The following is a 15,632-nucleotide window of genomic DNA, read 5'->3' as shown; positions in this document are numbered from 1 at the left end:
AGGCTAAAACTTCTAAACCGCAGTAATTAAGAGTAGTACTTTGGAAGCCTCCCAGCTGACGTCCTAACTTCATAAATCTCTTTTTTAAAAAAAAAAGAAATAAATAAAAAACTGTAAAACATTCTCTGATCAAGAGAAGTCAGCGTTTGTAACACTTTTGTAGTAACACCAGAAACCCCTATTATATCACCTCTTTATACCTCATTTTCAGTTTTACACACTCACTTTCCTCCCTAACACCTCCTTTTCTCAGCTAACATGTTGTGTTTCTTTGTATTTTTCCTTCTTTGGTTTAAAACTTTCAATCCCCTTTGAAGGCATTTCAAGGCCTGTGTACAAATGGTGGAGTTTTGTGCAGGTGTGTGTATGTCTGTGCATTATCGCTCTTTATGATCAGTCCATGTGGAAGTGTATCAAGAAGTTCGCGTGTACAGAGATTTCCTGAGCCAGTCCAGCACTTGAAACCTGGACTGTTAATCCGCTATTCATGTGCTTTTCATTCACAGATAGAGTCTTCTAACAACTCCAAAACCATCCACACATCACATTTTCTGCATTTAACATATGCAGACATTGAAACCTTGAAATTGTTGTTTAATAAGCAGCTAGGCATTTACTGACCGCCACCAACAGTTAGCTTAGCATCTGTGACTGCATGCAGCACTCTAAATGTACAGTGCTTACAGTGAAGCTGAGGCTTCACACACCCTTTAACTCTAAACAAAACCAGGCGATTCCTGAGTGCAGGCGTACCAATGCTAGCCAATGCAGATAAGAACAAAATGTAACTTTGGAGTTACCAGAAGATGCATCCCTCCTGTTTCAGCAGAAGTTAAAGAACATATCTTGGACCAGTCTTTCAGCTTAACAGGGGTGGAGAATATTCAAATCATTTACTGTACCTAAAAGTACAGTTAAAAAAGTTAAAAGTACATTTTATTGTTGGATTTTCATTAATGATGCATTAATGTGTAAGAAGCATTTTAATTTGTCACTGGTGTAAGTTTTGTTGAGCAGTATAATCTGTAGCATATATTTTATAAGCTCAGCATATGTCTTGAATATAAAATTAAAGTTACCAGTAATTACAGCTTTCAGATAAATGTAGTGGAGTAAAAAGTACACTTTTCCAATTTCCTTCTGAAATGTAGTGCAGTAGAAGTATAAAGTAGCATAACATGGAAATATTCAAATAAAGTACAAGTACATCAAAATTGTACTTCAAGGATAGGGCAGGCGATTTTCTATATTTTTCTTATTTCAAAAAAATCTCATGTGCAGAGCCAAACCAACAATGAACTAGTCCTACTTACAAGTATTGTGTGCTCATCCAAAACCTGATACGTCATATTCTTCTGTGCCATAGAGCTCTATCGATGTTAAAAAACTATTAAAAGCATATCAATGAGCCACAGCGTTGCACTGGGTGACATGTACCATCGTCACAAAGGCAATGGTTACTGCAGTTTGTTTAGAAACGGCGCCAAAGTCTAATAACAGCAATCACATTTTCAGTCTCAGCTCAGAGGCACAGAGGAATCTGATATATCGGGCTTTGGATGAACACATAATACTTGTACGTAGGATCGGTCCATTGTTGGTTTGGCTTGGCACATGAGATTTGTTGACAATAAGGAAAATATAGAAAATCGCCGGACTTATCCCTCAAGTGCAGCACTTACATCCTACCACTGCAACTGCTGATAAATTTACACACATACACTAAAAATTGTGATGGACAGAATGTGGCATGGCAAGAGGTAAATCTTCCTCTGGTAATGTAAGAAACGATGAAACCCACAAATATTTTCTACCACTAAAAATATTTTTTTTTCTGTCTGTCAAACACATCAGAATCTCTCCGATGGTCCCACAATTGTTAGTTGCTGGCAAACCTTGGTAGGCAAGAGTTGGGAAGATTGTCCACGTTTGTATGTGTTTGTGTATTCCTCTCCACGCTCAAGACAGCTTGTTCTCATTGGGGAGATCATTTGGACTTCGCTTCCTGGTGGATGTGCTGACACAACATTTTGAAATGACAGAGTAGCCTTACCCTCAATCATAGTGTGATTTCACCTCCTCTAAACACACTTATCTAACACTCACTCACTCACACACATACAGCGCTTGTTCACAGTCTGCGTCTCTTTTAAGCCCGGAAGGTATACATTACAATCTTGCTCTGTCTCTCTCTGTTTTTCTGCAGGCTGAATACGCTTGCATGAAATTGAACATTTCTCCTGCTGATTTGCCGTGAAATGGTGTGCTTGTGTGGGATTATGCTGTGTTAGCTTCAGCATTGAGTCTAAGAGCCGTGACTGAGGGGAGCACGGAGAGGAGAGGAGAGGAGAGGTAGAGGAGAGGAGAGGAAGTTTGGTCCACTATTCCTGCTTCTGCTGCTCTGTGCAATTTGGACAAACTCTGTAGTGAAGACAGACACAAACACACAATATCCACATGCATGCACGTATGTGTACAAGCGTTGAGTTACCAGTGCATGCTCACACAGAGAGCCTGTGTACGAAATGGAGCACAGGAAGGAGGAAGGAGATGAAAAGCTAAATAAACAGAGATCAGTGACAGTGGTGGAAGGAAAGCCGCCATCAAATGAAAGAAAAGAAAGAAAGAGAGGGATGGGTGGGAGAGAGATGAAGGGCTGTTGCTGAACTGTATAATCCAGAGATTTGTCATTGAAAGCGCATAACCTGGGCGGGGAAAGGGAGGAAGGCCAGTGATTGAGGGTTTGAGGATTGATGGAAGTTGAGAAGACATGTTTTGTTTTTGGAGGGATGGGGACAGGTCGGAGGATGGAGGGGCTTTGGGAGGATGAAGAAGGGAGATGGTGGAGGACAGAGCTGCCCAGCTGTGCTCCAGACCTGTTAAACAGAGAGGAGGAGGAGGAGGAGGAGGAGGAGGAGGAGGAGGAGGAGGAGGTGAGGGCCAATAGGTCTGCTCCTTCCTCTCTTTTCTCTACCTCTCCTGGCTAACTGTAAACATCTGGCCTTTTGTCTTTCGGTCTTGACTGAACGCACTCTTACGTATTTTTACATTATGTCCCCCTGCTGTGTCTCTTCCACTCTTTCTCTTTCTCCCTCTTCTCCTCTCATGCTGTCTCTCACTTTATCCCATCTTTCTCACTTAATTCTCTCTCATCTCCTCCTCCATTTACCTTCTACTCCCCTACTCAACTGAAACACACATGCACAACATGCAGACGTTAACTCATACATAAAAACCTCTCAATCATATCCCTTTGATATGGAAATGTGCTTTCTTTTATAGCCACAGTCTGCTGCATCACGCTCTATGGTACTTAAGTGTCCGCTACTCTGCAGGGGAAAACAGTTTGGTCGTGGATACTTGCTGAGGTGCACACACACACACGCACACGCACACACACACACACACACACACACACACACACACACACACACACACACACAAGCGCACACGCACATACACACACACCTTTGCTTAAGTAGTGATTTATTTCAGGAAAAATCTGCTTGACTCAACTTGGCATTACATCATTTGAATATCATCAGAATGATGTGTGATAATTGAGGGCTGAATGTGTGCACGCACTCGCAGACACACTAACCTCTCCAAGGATTCCTCTTTTTCAAAGAAATGAATTTAGTCAACTGGACCAACTCCTACTAACTGTTTGGACACTTGCTGTTTCTCAATCTGGATCCGGTTTTTCCTCCATTACACAATTTATGTTCATGCAGGAGATTATGTGTTGCTCTCGTGTTTCAGCCGGACCTCAGATGTGGACTTTGCCAATGACAAATAATTCTGTTGGAATTATTCTGTCTAAAGCCATTAGTCCAACCAAAGCAGACTTTGGGAGATAAGAGAGAGTGGTCGGGCCCTAGATTGGGGCCGGGGAGGCATGTTTTAAACATACACAGCTGTTTCTGACTGCTCCTTTCTCATGCCGCGGAGAAGACCCGGCTCATCTGGTTTGGATAGCATCACACATCATAATGGGAGCCGGATAAATCCGATGGAATTCAATGAGCGTTTTTCCCTATAGGAAAAAAAAAGCAGTCTGTGAAATGTGTTAGGATTAGTGATGTTAATGGTGGACTACAAGCTATGGGGGAGATAAAGTTAGAGTGATCTGATCTTGGGATCCTAGCAAGTCATTTAATCTTATTTTCTTTAAAACAACTGAAAAAATTTGATGGTGGGTGTGGGTCATTTCATTTCCATCAAGTGAAGTTCATTTAATACAACAGTTTCTTGAAATAAATCAGATCACGCCATGAAAAAATTAAAAAAATATATACATTGTGAAGCAAATTCATTTTTCACCTATCACATATTCACTTGTTTAAATAAAACTAGATTTTTAGACCTTTTCTTCTAGGCTTCATTAAAGGCGCTGCTGTCAACACCTTTTCCTCCAACACCCCATAAACACACACTAGCACAAGGTGTTTTTCTTCAGTTAGCAGTGAATCTGAAGGGGATACAACTGAGATAAATTTATAGACCCTAACAGCTAAAGTATACGCTGTGCTTTCAACACTTTATAAAAGTTGGAAAAACCATGGCATCTTTTGGAACACCAATGGTCTATGCACAAGGAGAGTAAGGTTTAATTTATTTTAATTTCATTTAATTTAAGCCTGCATTCATTGAAGTTGTATACATGGACACCTAAACATTCACTAAATATTGACATATTCTCACCTTATAAAATCGTTACGGTTTACTGTTAGCAAATAGTTGCCTATTTATACATCCGGCAGACATAGAGCAACATAGTATTCATTTAGAGTCATAGTTTGGCCACCTGACATTGGAAAGTCCAATTTTCAATGGACTTTAGACTTCTGATTTGACTTTTTGGTTTCACCAACACCTGGGTCTTAAGCTTTTATATGCTCCACTTTGCTCTCCAGTTATTGCTAACTTGGTTTGTCTGCTGTTTGGTGCTCGGCAGGTAGTTTATCTGAGCTTTTTTTGCTGAAAACAACTCTGCTTCACCTTGTAAAGAGGTAGTGGTGAGAGCAAACCAAAATATTAAGGCTGCAGGCCGTAAAACCAAAACAAAAAGCTAAAAGATGCTAAAACACTGCAGAGCTTGAGGGAAAAGCAGAGCTGGGTGATAGTTCTCTGAGGCTTTGTCTCCTTGAGTGACATCATTCATAAAGTCATTTGATCCATAGTTAATACAAAAATATTCCTTAGTGCAGCTTTAATTTACCCTTTTTTAAAAAAAAAAAAATAAAGTGTTGTGTTTTCACATGTATTCAATTTAGTCAGGAATCAGAAGGAAAGACTTTCTCCTTCACCACCTGTTACACTTTCCTACATTATTATAATGTTCAGCTGTGTTGTTCTGCTTTTATATTTACACTCACACTTATGCCTATCCAACAGGTTTGGGCTCTTGATGTTGAAAAAAAAATTAGCACAATTTCCCTCTGTAATTTTCTACCACTCTTTCACACACACATACACACACACACACACACCCTGCTGTGGGCATTCACGGTGAGGGACCAGCTGTGTGCTTTTTCACTCCGGATCAAGTGATACTTTATTATTTTCTCTGTTTTCTGGGGAGGCAGGAAAGCTGGGATGACTGGCGCAGTGGCAGCGCTGCCAAGTCAAACAGCAGGGTTTATTTGTGGACAAGTGTAGGGAGAGCTGGGGCGACACCCAGCACCCCCACTCACTGGAGACTCTTATTAAGAGGAGAGACAGGAGGCTCTGGGGACTGGAGGGGTATATACTGTATGTTTGTACTATGGTGGGATGGGGGTTAAAGTATGGGTGCCTATAGGTCTAGTTTTATTAGAGGAAAGAAGAAGAAGAAAAAGAAGAAATGAAAAGGAGCAAGAAGAAGGAGAATAGAAGTGGAAGTGGAGAGAATGACAGGAAGGGTAAGAAAAAGACAAGGAAGGGACGGATGTTGAGAGGATTTTTACCATTCCAAGCTAAGACATGGATATCTCCCATCATTAGACCCTTCACCCCCTGCCTCAGAACGGAAATAAGACAGGACGGAAGGAAGAAGGAGGGTGAAGAATGAAAGGCTTTCTGTGGAAGCTGGGAGCAGCAGGCCTCTGCTACTGGGATTGTCCCTCTGGTAATCCCTGGATTTCCTAGGCTGAGACAGGAGGTAGACCAGGCAGGGTGAGAGACTTAGTGAGACATAGAGAGAGAGAGGGAATGAGAGAAGAAAGAGAGGAAGCGGGAAGAGAAAGAGAGGCGAAGACAAAGGAGAAACAATACTCAAAACATTGGCACCGTCTTGAGTGGAAAAGATCTGACTTGTATTCTCTTTTATTTCCTGCAAAATGTGGTTTGTATACAGGTATTGCTCACAGAGGAACGTGTGTAATTATTAGAGCGTGCGGTTATGGGTGGATGCATGTGTTTGTGAGTGTGCATGCATGTGTGTGTGTGTGTGTGTCGTGGGTATTAAAAGGGATAAAGATTTGGAAGAAACAGAGGCTCTGGTTTGCTGCAGCTCCTGCCAGATGCGATGAGCTGAAAGTGTTGCTTACCTTCAAATAAGTAAACTATACGTGCAGAAAGGCGCCGAGAGGCTGTAAAACTACTTTGGCAATGCTCTGACATTGGAGGTCGCATTTGAGGCATTTTTATGCTCGAATGTTACTTTTAAAGCCCTTAAAAGGTTACACAATTCCCTTGGAGAGAGAGAGAAAAAAGGAACAAGTCATGAAGACCTTGTTGATAAAACTGTAGGAGACAACAGTGAAGCTATCATGTGAGACTTTCCAGGCAACTTTGATGTGGTCTTGTGTGACACCATCTCTTCCACCCTAATGTATTCAAGGTGCCTTCAGAGTAAGGGTGGACTGAGAGATCAGACAACAAGCATGCTTTTAAAATACCCCTACCACTGCTATATGCACACTCAGACATGAAGTCAAACTGAGATAGGACAGGTTAAAAGAAAATGGATGCAGTTTTTTTTTGTAATGAATTCTTTTATGGTTCTCTACTGTGGCCATGTAGGGAGAGTACGCTCACACAAATTGGTATCTACCCTTTTTTGGGGCTGCTCTGTGGGGAACAGGGATGAGATATCGCACTTCTCCTATTCTTGGGTTGCCCTGGATGTTATTTCAACTCCCTACCTCCTTCCCTTCAGTCACCCCAGGGTGCTGTGAACCCAATCCCCTCTTGTTGTCTGTAGCCAGAGCCCATGGGGGAAGCTGGCTCAGTCCGGAGGAACCCAGCGGTGCGTGTCTTGGGTCAGGGGTCTGGCTCTTCTCTTTCTCAAGCGATGAAACACAAGCGGCTCTCAGGGAGACGAGACCGGTCAAGGGGAACACACCACCCTGAAACTGTTTGCGCTGTTTTCTTCATCAGCACCTGATTAAATGACCAGAGATAAGGACTCTGAGAGAAAGAGATGAATTCTCATTTTTGTTTGGATTGTCTGAGTTTAAAGGTCCCACAAAGTAAATTAAAGACACCATGTTTAATGTGATTGATAACTTCATCCTTACTGTTTCTGTTATTTTTCTAACGTTATGATGTTGGATTTCTATGTAAAACATGGTCAAAGTTCCAAAATTTGAGGTGAATGTATTTAAAATACTCGCTGCAAGTCAAAAGCCTAGGCTTCAGCTGGCTCTGAATGCTTCGGTTGCAAAGTTACCTCTACTTCATCCTCATGATGACATCAGATCGCTTGCATATGCCCACAAATGGCCATCTGTTCCGTAGCCTTTGTTGCTAAGGTTGTTCAATGGATTGTTCGTGCTGTCCACTCACATATTTTGGATCGGATTTGGGCTCGAACATGTACGTATGTATTGGAGAAGTTTCCATTTTGAGTAAAGAATGAGAAAAATAAGTGAAATCCTACCAGTATAGTTTACTTACGTGGCCTCCAGAGCCACCAAAAGTCTGCAAGGGGCAGCTGGCCAATCAGAACACAGTGGGCTCATCGAGAGGGGGGCCTTAAAGAGACAGGAGCCTGTTTCAGACAGAGGCTAAACTGAGAGGCTGCATAATGGTCCAGCATAAGATAAATTAGGAGTTTTTTGAACTGTAAATCATGCAAAGATATTCCAGTAGAAGCCCAGAATATAAATATAGGCCTGGGAATGTGCATGATATGTCTTCTTTAAGACCACATTTCCCACAAACCTTGTTGCTCTGTCACAAAGATGATGTTGCAGCTTCTCCCTCTTCTGTTTACTCTGCTTGTGCTTTCTTTGAAGAGAAGAAATAAGGATAATGCCAAATAACAGTGCTTTACCTGCACAATACTTTAAGAACTTGTCATCTTAGCAGTGTAACAACCTGTTGTGTACAATAAGTTGGGGACTGGGATAGTAAAGAAGAAAAAACATTGTTCGGCTGCAGAAATTCAAGTCTGACTTTTCTCTAATCTTTGGCTTTTTTGTGAAATACTGCATAGTTTTACCTTTTTTGGTCACTAAAATCTGAGAATCGACAATCTGAGAGTAATAGAGAGGAAAAACACTTTTCAGTGGAACTTTAACAACTCGTTGAGGTTGCAAGTAGACACGACTATGTCACAAATGAAAAAAGGTTGGCAAATACTGCAGCAAAACATTCCAGATGATTACCTATAGTGGCATCCAAAATGATGATATAAAGGTGATGATTTGTTGATATTTTGATATGAGGGCAAAAAAGGAAAAGAAAAAGAGATGAAGGCTTGTTTGCCACAAGAAATATAACGGTAAACTTAAGTTCTAGTACTGAGATGTCTTTGCATTTGTTAGGACAAAAATGGAGAAAAATAAAAAGAGAAGATAAAGAGAAATACAGAAGTGTTGGGAGAAAGAAGGAAATGAGGGAAGAAACTCTGGCAGGCACCATCAGGATTTCATGCACCTGACCGCCTACCCAGTGCTAATGCCAGGCCTTACACATATACTTTGTATGCCCACTAACAAACTCTTTACTGCGAATCACCTCCATCTGTACAACACATGCTTCTATCATAGAGAACAAGCCTTTATTTGTCTTATGCCATTCTTTCACACTTTCAACCCTCTCTGGCTTTTGTTCTCTGTTCCCTGTCTTCTTTGTGTTATTACCCCTCCCTTCCTTTGTTACTTTTCTTCTTTCTCTGCTGGATTGCAGGAAAGTGGAATAGTGTCTCATTGTTTTACCACTGCAAGAGAAGAAGTGAGTAATGGATAAGGAAATTAAAAGGGTTGCTTGGAGAAAAGTGGACATTAGGGAGTGGAGGAGATTGAAGTAGACAGGATGGACATGTGACAGTGTGTTATTTTTCTTGACCTGTGTAAGTTTTGAATGATGTGTGCTTTTCATTTGCTTGAACAGACTCCTAGCTGTCAAGGATAAAGTTTTCCCCTGTTTGCCAGAGTTCCGTGTTTGGTCTCCACAGTTTGACACTTCCTTCTGTTGTATTGCAGCCCAAAGCCTTTACGCTCTATCCATCACTCACATTCTCCGATTCAGATTTTAAGGAGGTATAATGGGGGAGTGATGCAGTCGACAAGAGTGAGCTCTCTCGGTTCCAGCACCTTGTCATCAGCACCTACTCATTACATGCAACAGACTCGTAAAACCTTCAAACAAGCTAACGCTATTGCTAGCAAACAGCCAGGATTTAATGCACTTCAAGGTCAATTGCAGCAATGCACACACATGTTGATAATGACATTTTCTGAAACATAAAAGATCTTTCTGATTTCTTTTTTCTTTTTTTCCCCTTTTTTTCATGTAGCTCCCACTCCTGCCTGACCCCTCTTTCTGTTTTCTTTCCAATGCTCACTAATGAATTTTTGGAGTGCTGCTCTCAGATCAGAGGTTCCAAGACCATCCGTGTGTGCTCTGCTCCTTCCAGCTTTGTTCTTATAAAGCTTTTATTTAATTACAATGGGAGTTTCTCACGCATGTATTAGATGAGGCAAGAAAAAGGAGAGAAAAGAGAGACCTGCAGTAGTAACCTATGTGGTCAACAGAGTCAGTGTTAGTTACTTTGAAAAGGCTTGACTGTAAAAGAACCAGTCTGTCAGAGTGTCAGAGTGAGTGGACCACTTCAGCATGAGAACACCCACTCGGTCAGTCAACACATGCGTGCGTGCACATACACACATATTTACACGTATACCTATACATGCACACACACAATGTTTGCATTTTCCTCTCTCCCCCTTTGCCTCTACCGCAGTGATTGACGTGCTCTCTCATTCAGCCCAGCACAAACTCAGGCGCCATGGTTACAGCTGCAGAGATGTCCTTTCCCCGGGAGACGGACAATATTGAAATAACAACTCCCTTAAAAACACAACCAGCCACACATCCCCTCCCTTCTTCCAATGCACTCACCCTCCTGTCTGTTGTGTCTGGTGCAGTTTGCCATGTTAAGGGAAACTACTGGAGCTGGCAGCATTACAAACAGTCCGGCAGGTGTGCATGCTCTGCCAACTCCGTCCCCTGACTCTGCCCAGGGACTGCTGTTTCTCTTGGAAAAACCCTTGAGACATGGCACAGAGCCCTGTGGGTCAGAGGCTTGGGGCAGTGGCAACTCACTGGCACAGAGTCAGCATCTGCATTAGCTACTGTAGCCAATTAGCCACCAGGCAGATTTTGGGCTCTCTGTGTCTGGCCTCACACCATGGCATGACCTGGAGTAGTAAAAAGCAATAAGAGAATCTCATGCGAGATGGAAATAGAAAGTGAAGCGAGGTATACTGTCATTACTAAGCCGACAGGTGGGCTCCGAGATCTTGGAAGTCTGGTGTTGAGATATGAGCTGAGGAAAGCAGGGAAGACATATTTTTTTCAGGACTGAAATGGTCACAGGTTTGATCAAAACTCATTCCTCGATTAAGTGCCTCTGGCAAGGCGACAGCACGGCGCTGAGCATAGCAAAAAATATGCTTGATGAGACATGTCGAAAAGAGTAAATAAGACCAGACTCAGCTCTCTTGCCGTACAGCGGGAGGAAGGGCTGGAGATCCGGCGCTGGCAGAGAGATGAGAGGAGGATGGAGATTCTTTTTAAGAGTGAAAAAGTAAAGAATGAGCTGGGGAAGAGAAAAGTTAAGACAAGAGAGGGGAATAATGAGAGAGTGCTATATGCCATTAGCTCATCAGTTGTCTCTTTACATTATGAAAAAAACACATAGAGCCCACAAGACTGGTTAACAAACACAATGACCTCAGAGGGAGGGGGGTGGGGGGGGGTCACAAGGTTGAGTTTAGAACTTGGTTGTGATTATCCCAGCATAAAGGTTACCTGGAGTTGAAACATGCAATATGCACGATATGGGCATTTATGATTGCAAAAACATAACTTAATTGCGTGAATTACGACCCAGACTTTGACATCGGCTCAATCAGTTGTGCAGCTGTATCGGCCTTAAGCTGCTCCACAAATCATCTGGGCCTGGATGTTGACGTTCTCCCTGCAGTATTTTCCGAAGCACTAGTCAGGTTTCTTAGTGAGGGTAATTAGGATCATAGGCATGGATCAGACTGGTGTGGTTTGAAGATATGATGAGCTGAGTCACTTGGTCTAATCAAGTCAAACAACTGTACCACATAAGCTGTGAAGATGCAATGTAGAACTGTGTGAATCTGCTGTAGTTCCGCACGAGAGAAAAAAGTCTTTTCTTCTTCATGCACACCTCTGGTTCCTGTAAGAGAGCTTAACAGTGATTGACAACTCGGTCGAGGTTGCCAGGCCAGTCAGATGTGGCGTGGGATTGTAGAGGGCGGGAGCAAGGAGGTTAACCCCTGGTGTCTAGGACAGCTGTGGAGTCGTTGGGCTGGCTGGCGGCTGCACGCAATAAATTCTCTCTAAAGAGGGTTTACTTTTGATTTTAATGGGCGCTGTAAATTTACGGCACCCCGGCCCTGCTGGTGAAAGAGAGAAAGAGGGGTTATTTTAAAAGGTTCTCTCTCGTCAGCTCTCCACTCTCTCCCCCTGTTTTCTCCTTCCTTCAGAAGAAAGCCAGTGGAGTCTTGCCATACCTTTTGTGGTCTGTTTTACCTGTAGTCAGCCCGTATGGAAAGTGTATGAAAATATCCTGAAAGAAATGAAAACGCTGCAAAAGAGCATACATTTCTCCGACACTCAGCATAACGGCTTCATTGTATAATAGGGTCACGTTATATTTTTAAAGAGGAACACTGGCCATGCGTGCACAATTCTCCCCCTTCATGGCAAATTCCTCTTGAGCGCATAGCAGAGAAAACTCAGTTTGTGGATGCAGAAAGTAACAGCACCCTTCCTGTCTCTCTGTCTCTCTCTCTCCCCGCAGGTGCTGTTTGCTTTGAACCAGACACTCCTGCAGCATGAGGGTGTTCGAGCAGGCAGTCTGCAGGGCTCTTACACAACTGAGGACCTCATTACTCACTACAACTGTGGGGACCTCAGCTCCATCATCTTCAACCATGACACCTCACAGGTTTGTCCCAAACTTTAGATTACGTATCTTGCAGAAATTTGGACTAAAACACCAAAATAAAAATGTACTCATTGCCTATTCACCTTTTTGCCAGCTGAAACAGTGTGAACTTTATATGTCTGCAATCTGAGCAGCAAGTTAGCCTGTACAGCTTCATGCAACCTTCCTCAGCTGATGTTAAAGGGGACATTTCATACACATTTACAGGTCTATATTTCAATTCTGGGGTTCTACTGGTATATCCTTGCATGATTTACAGTTCAAAAACTCCTTAATTATCTCATACTGTCCCTTTATGCAGCCCCTGAGCTCAGCCTCTGTCTGATACCAGCTGTTTTAGCTCCTGTCTCTTTAAGGCCCCCTCCCGATGAGCCCACTCTCTTCTGACTGGTTAGTTTCCAGAAGCTGCCCCTCTGCAGAATTCCGGCGGCTCAGGAGGCTACATAAACAAACAGTAGTGTATATAATTTTTCTCATTCTTTAATCAAAATGTAAACTTCTCAAATATATCCGTACATGTTGAAGCCAAAATACAAAATATGCAAGTGGACAACTCAGACAATCCATCGAACAAACATAGCAACAAAGGTTATGGAATGGATGGCCATTTGTGGGCATGCTGATGTCAGTTTGATGATTGAACTGACATCAACAACAACTCTCCCAACGGAGCATTCAAAACATTGGATTATAGACATCCAACATTATAACAGTATGGTATATAGAGCATGGTATGTACCCTTTAATGTGAACTGCTTCAGTTCTAAAAATGAGTCTCAGCTCAGCGTAATTGAAAACTTTGACCAAAAGTACAAAATGATCCTTATTATCTCCTAAATTTTCGCACTTACATAGCTCTACGTGGTAACAGTCAGTCTGCTGGAAAGGTCTTGCTACCTTCATGCTCCTAACAATCTGTTTCTTCAGATTTAGTAGCTGGAAATAAGATTTGTCACATATTCAGTTTGTTTTAGTCAGAAACCACAGAATCTATGCATCTTAGGTATCATGTAAAATTATACTTTCACATTTTTATTCAACCAACCAAGTGCAGAGTTTGTCTGCCACAGTGTAAATGTTTTTTTTCTGAGGCTTTTTCTCTCTGCCAAGAATTCAATTTTGGGACTGAAAGTGAATCCTTGTAATTTTGCTTTGTTTTCTTGGACAAAAGGATGCTCAAGTTTCTGATACAGTAAAACTCCAAAAACATCTATAATCTGTCAGATCTTTGATTTGAGTTGGCAACCCACTCATATGTGCTTCTCTGCCTTTACTTACTAGCGTCACCATCAATTCCACAAAACTGCACATCACCATCTTAATCCTTCTTAACCTCAAGTTAGTTGATAGACTGACACTTTAATAGCTCTGGACTCGACCGTAAATACACCATCTGCCCTCTAACTTTATGATTCCTAACATAGCCTCTGCTCCTTCAGTGATGGCCTCCTCTTCATTCTTTGCACACAACCCTGCTAGCTGTCAAAAGGCCTTTTGATGTAGTACACACACACACACACAGACACCAAATGCAGAAGTTGTCACTCCATCTCCACCTTCAAATGCAGATTTACTCAAGCCCTCCTCATAAGTCAGTTGTGTGTCACCCTCCCTTGTTGATGCTTAAGTCCCATTAAACCTAACATACCATGTAACCTCAACTCCCCGCTCAGCTGCAAAGATTCCACACCATTTACACCAGAGACACACAAAATGAGAGAATGTATGCACAATTTAATGTTCAGACTTAAGCACTGATACACATATCTCCCTTTTCTCTTTCTGTCACTCTCACTGTCTGTATCTTTTTCTCTTTGGGGGCCATAAAGAGCTTGTTAGCCACAGTTTCACCTGCAGTTGCGGCTACAGTCGTCTCCCGCACAAGCGTTTTAAATCATACCAGTTCACCGCTGCTCCTCGTGTCATAATAACATGTATTAACATTCCCCAGCACATGCTAGAGCAATCAGACGCCTGACCTGACTGGTGCCTGCTTCTGTAGCCTGGTGATCTATAGCAGGTTTGTGTGTGTGTGTGTGTGTGTGAGAGAAACTTTCAAGGCCGTAAAAGAGCAGGTGTTTTTTGATAGATAGGACTTAATCCAGAGGCCTCCAACACCCCTGATACTGTCCCAGCTCAATCTTCATCATATTAGAAAGAGGCCGATGATGGGCCCCAGAACGCTGTACAGCAGAACAGTTCAGGACAGGGTAATGCATTTCAACACTCAACTGGTCCCACATCCATCAGGAAAGTCAAAGATAGAAAGAGAGGACAGAAAAGAAAAAACATGGAAAGAAAAAAAGTTGAGGTAAAAAAAATTTAGAAAAGAAACAAATTCAAAGGAAATTTAACTACAAACATTTTGGCATTGATAGATCTTGTTCTATGTCACAATGTCATACAGTGGGTTTATTTTGTGCTTTTTTGGTTTGATGTTGAGCAAAAGGAAAGGGAAGCATAAAAGAATAGAATAGAAGGACTTCAAAGAACCAAATCACATAGAGGAGAGTAGGTGGCTGTCAGGACAGACTGACTGAGCAAGTGAGTGCAGAGCAGGACCAGTAGTGAGGAAGGGAGAAAATATCTCGCTGTCACTCCACATTTCCTGTGCAGTTTGGGATAGAGAGGAGCTAATGGCCTTTCCTGTGATAACTTATCTGCATTTACCGCTACACTCCCACCTTGACCTCTCTCCGACCGAACACTTTCTGCTCTCGTCATGAAACACTCACGCTATCCTCACTCATCAGAGCAATGATGAAGCACTCCTTCTCCACCTCTCTCTCTCTCTTTGACTTATTTCCCCACGATAATCCAACTCTGCTTCATTTTACTTTTGAAGCATGAAGTCCTGTCACTCTGGATGACCCTGGGTCATACACCCTGAAAAAACACAGAGACTATACGAGGCTTCAGGCTACAGATAATTGTGTGAATGTGGTTTTCTTTGACCGCTTAGTTATGTACAAGCTAAGTGACTAAGATGTGTGAGTAATGCAATGTAGTGCACATGCCTTACAAACATTTGGATTTTATCAGCGCTTGAAATTAACGACCACCAAAAATGCCAAATGTGAGTAAAAATGAACTGTGGCAGGTAATATCCTTATTTTACTAGACAAATCAGAGTTCTTTCTGCCTCTCAGGTTTACTCAATGTGTTTGCACTGTAGTTCATGTATTCCACTGAAATGACATGCTAGAGATTTATT

The 15,632-nt window shown here is 42.2% G+C and overlaps 1 protein-coding gene across 1 annotated transcript in view; it reads left to right on the top strand.

The window, feature by feature from the left end:
- The window catches only part of trabd2b (TraB domain containing 2B), a 70,934-nt gene that overhangs the window by 32,966 nt on the left and 22,336 nt on the right, over positions 1 to 15,632 (top strand). The window contains exon 3 of the mRNA XM_044362610.1: positions 12,272 to 12,418. Coding sequence (XP_044218545.1) covers positions 12,272 to 12,418 — 147 coding nt within the window. The remainder of the gene's footprint in view (positions 1 to 12,271; positions 12,419 to 15,632) is intronic.

This window comes from Thunnus albacares, chromosome 9, assembly GCF_914725855.1.
Source record: "Thunnus albacares chromosome 9, fThuAlb1.1, whole genome shotgun sequence".
Taxonomy (NCBI): Eukaryota; Metazoa; Chordata; class Actinopteri; order Scombriformes; family Scombridae; genus Thunnus; species Thunnus albacares.
This window is presented reverse-complemented; position numbering and strand designations above follow the sequence as displayed.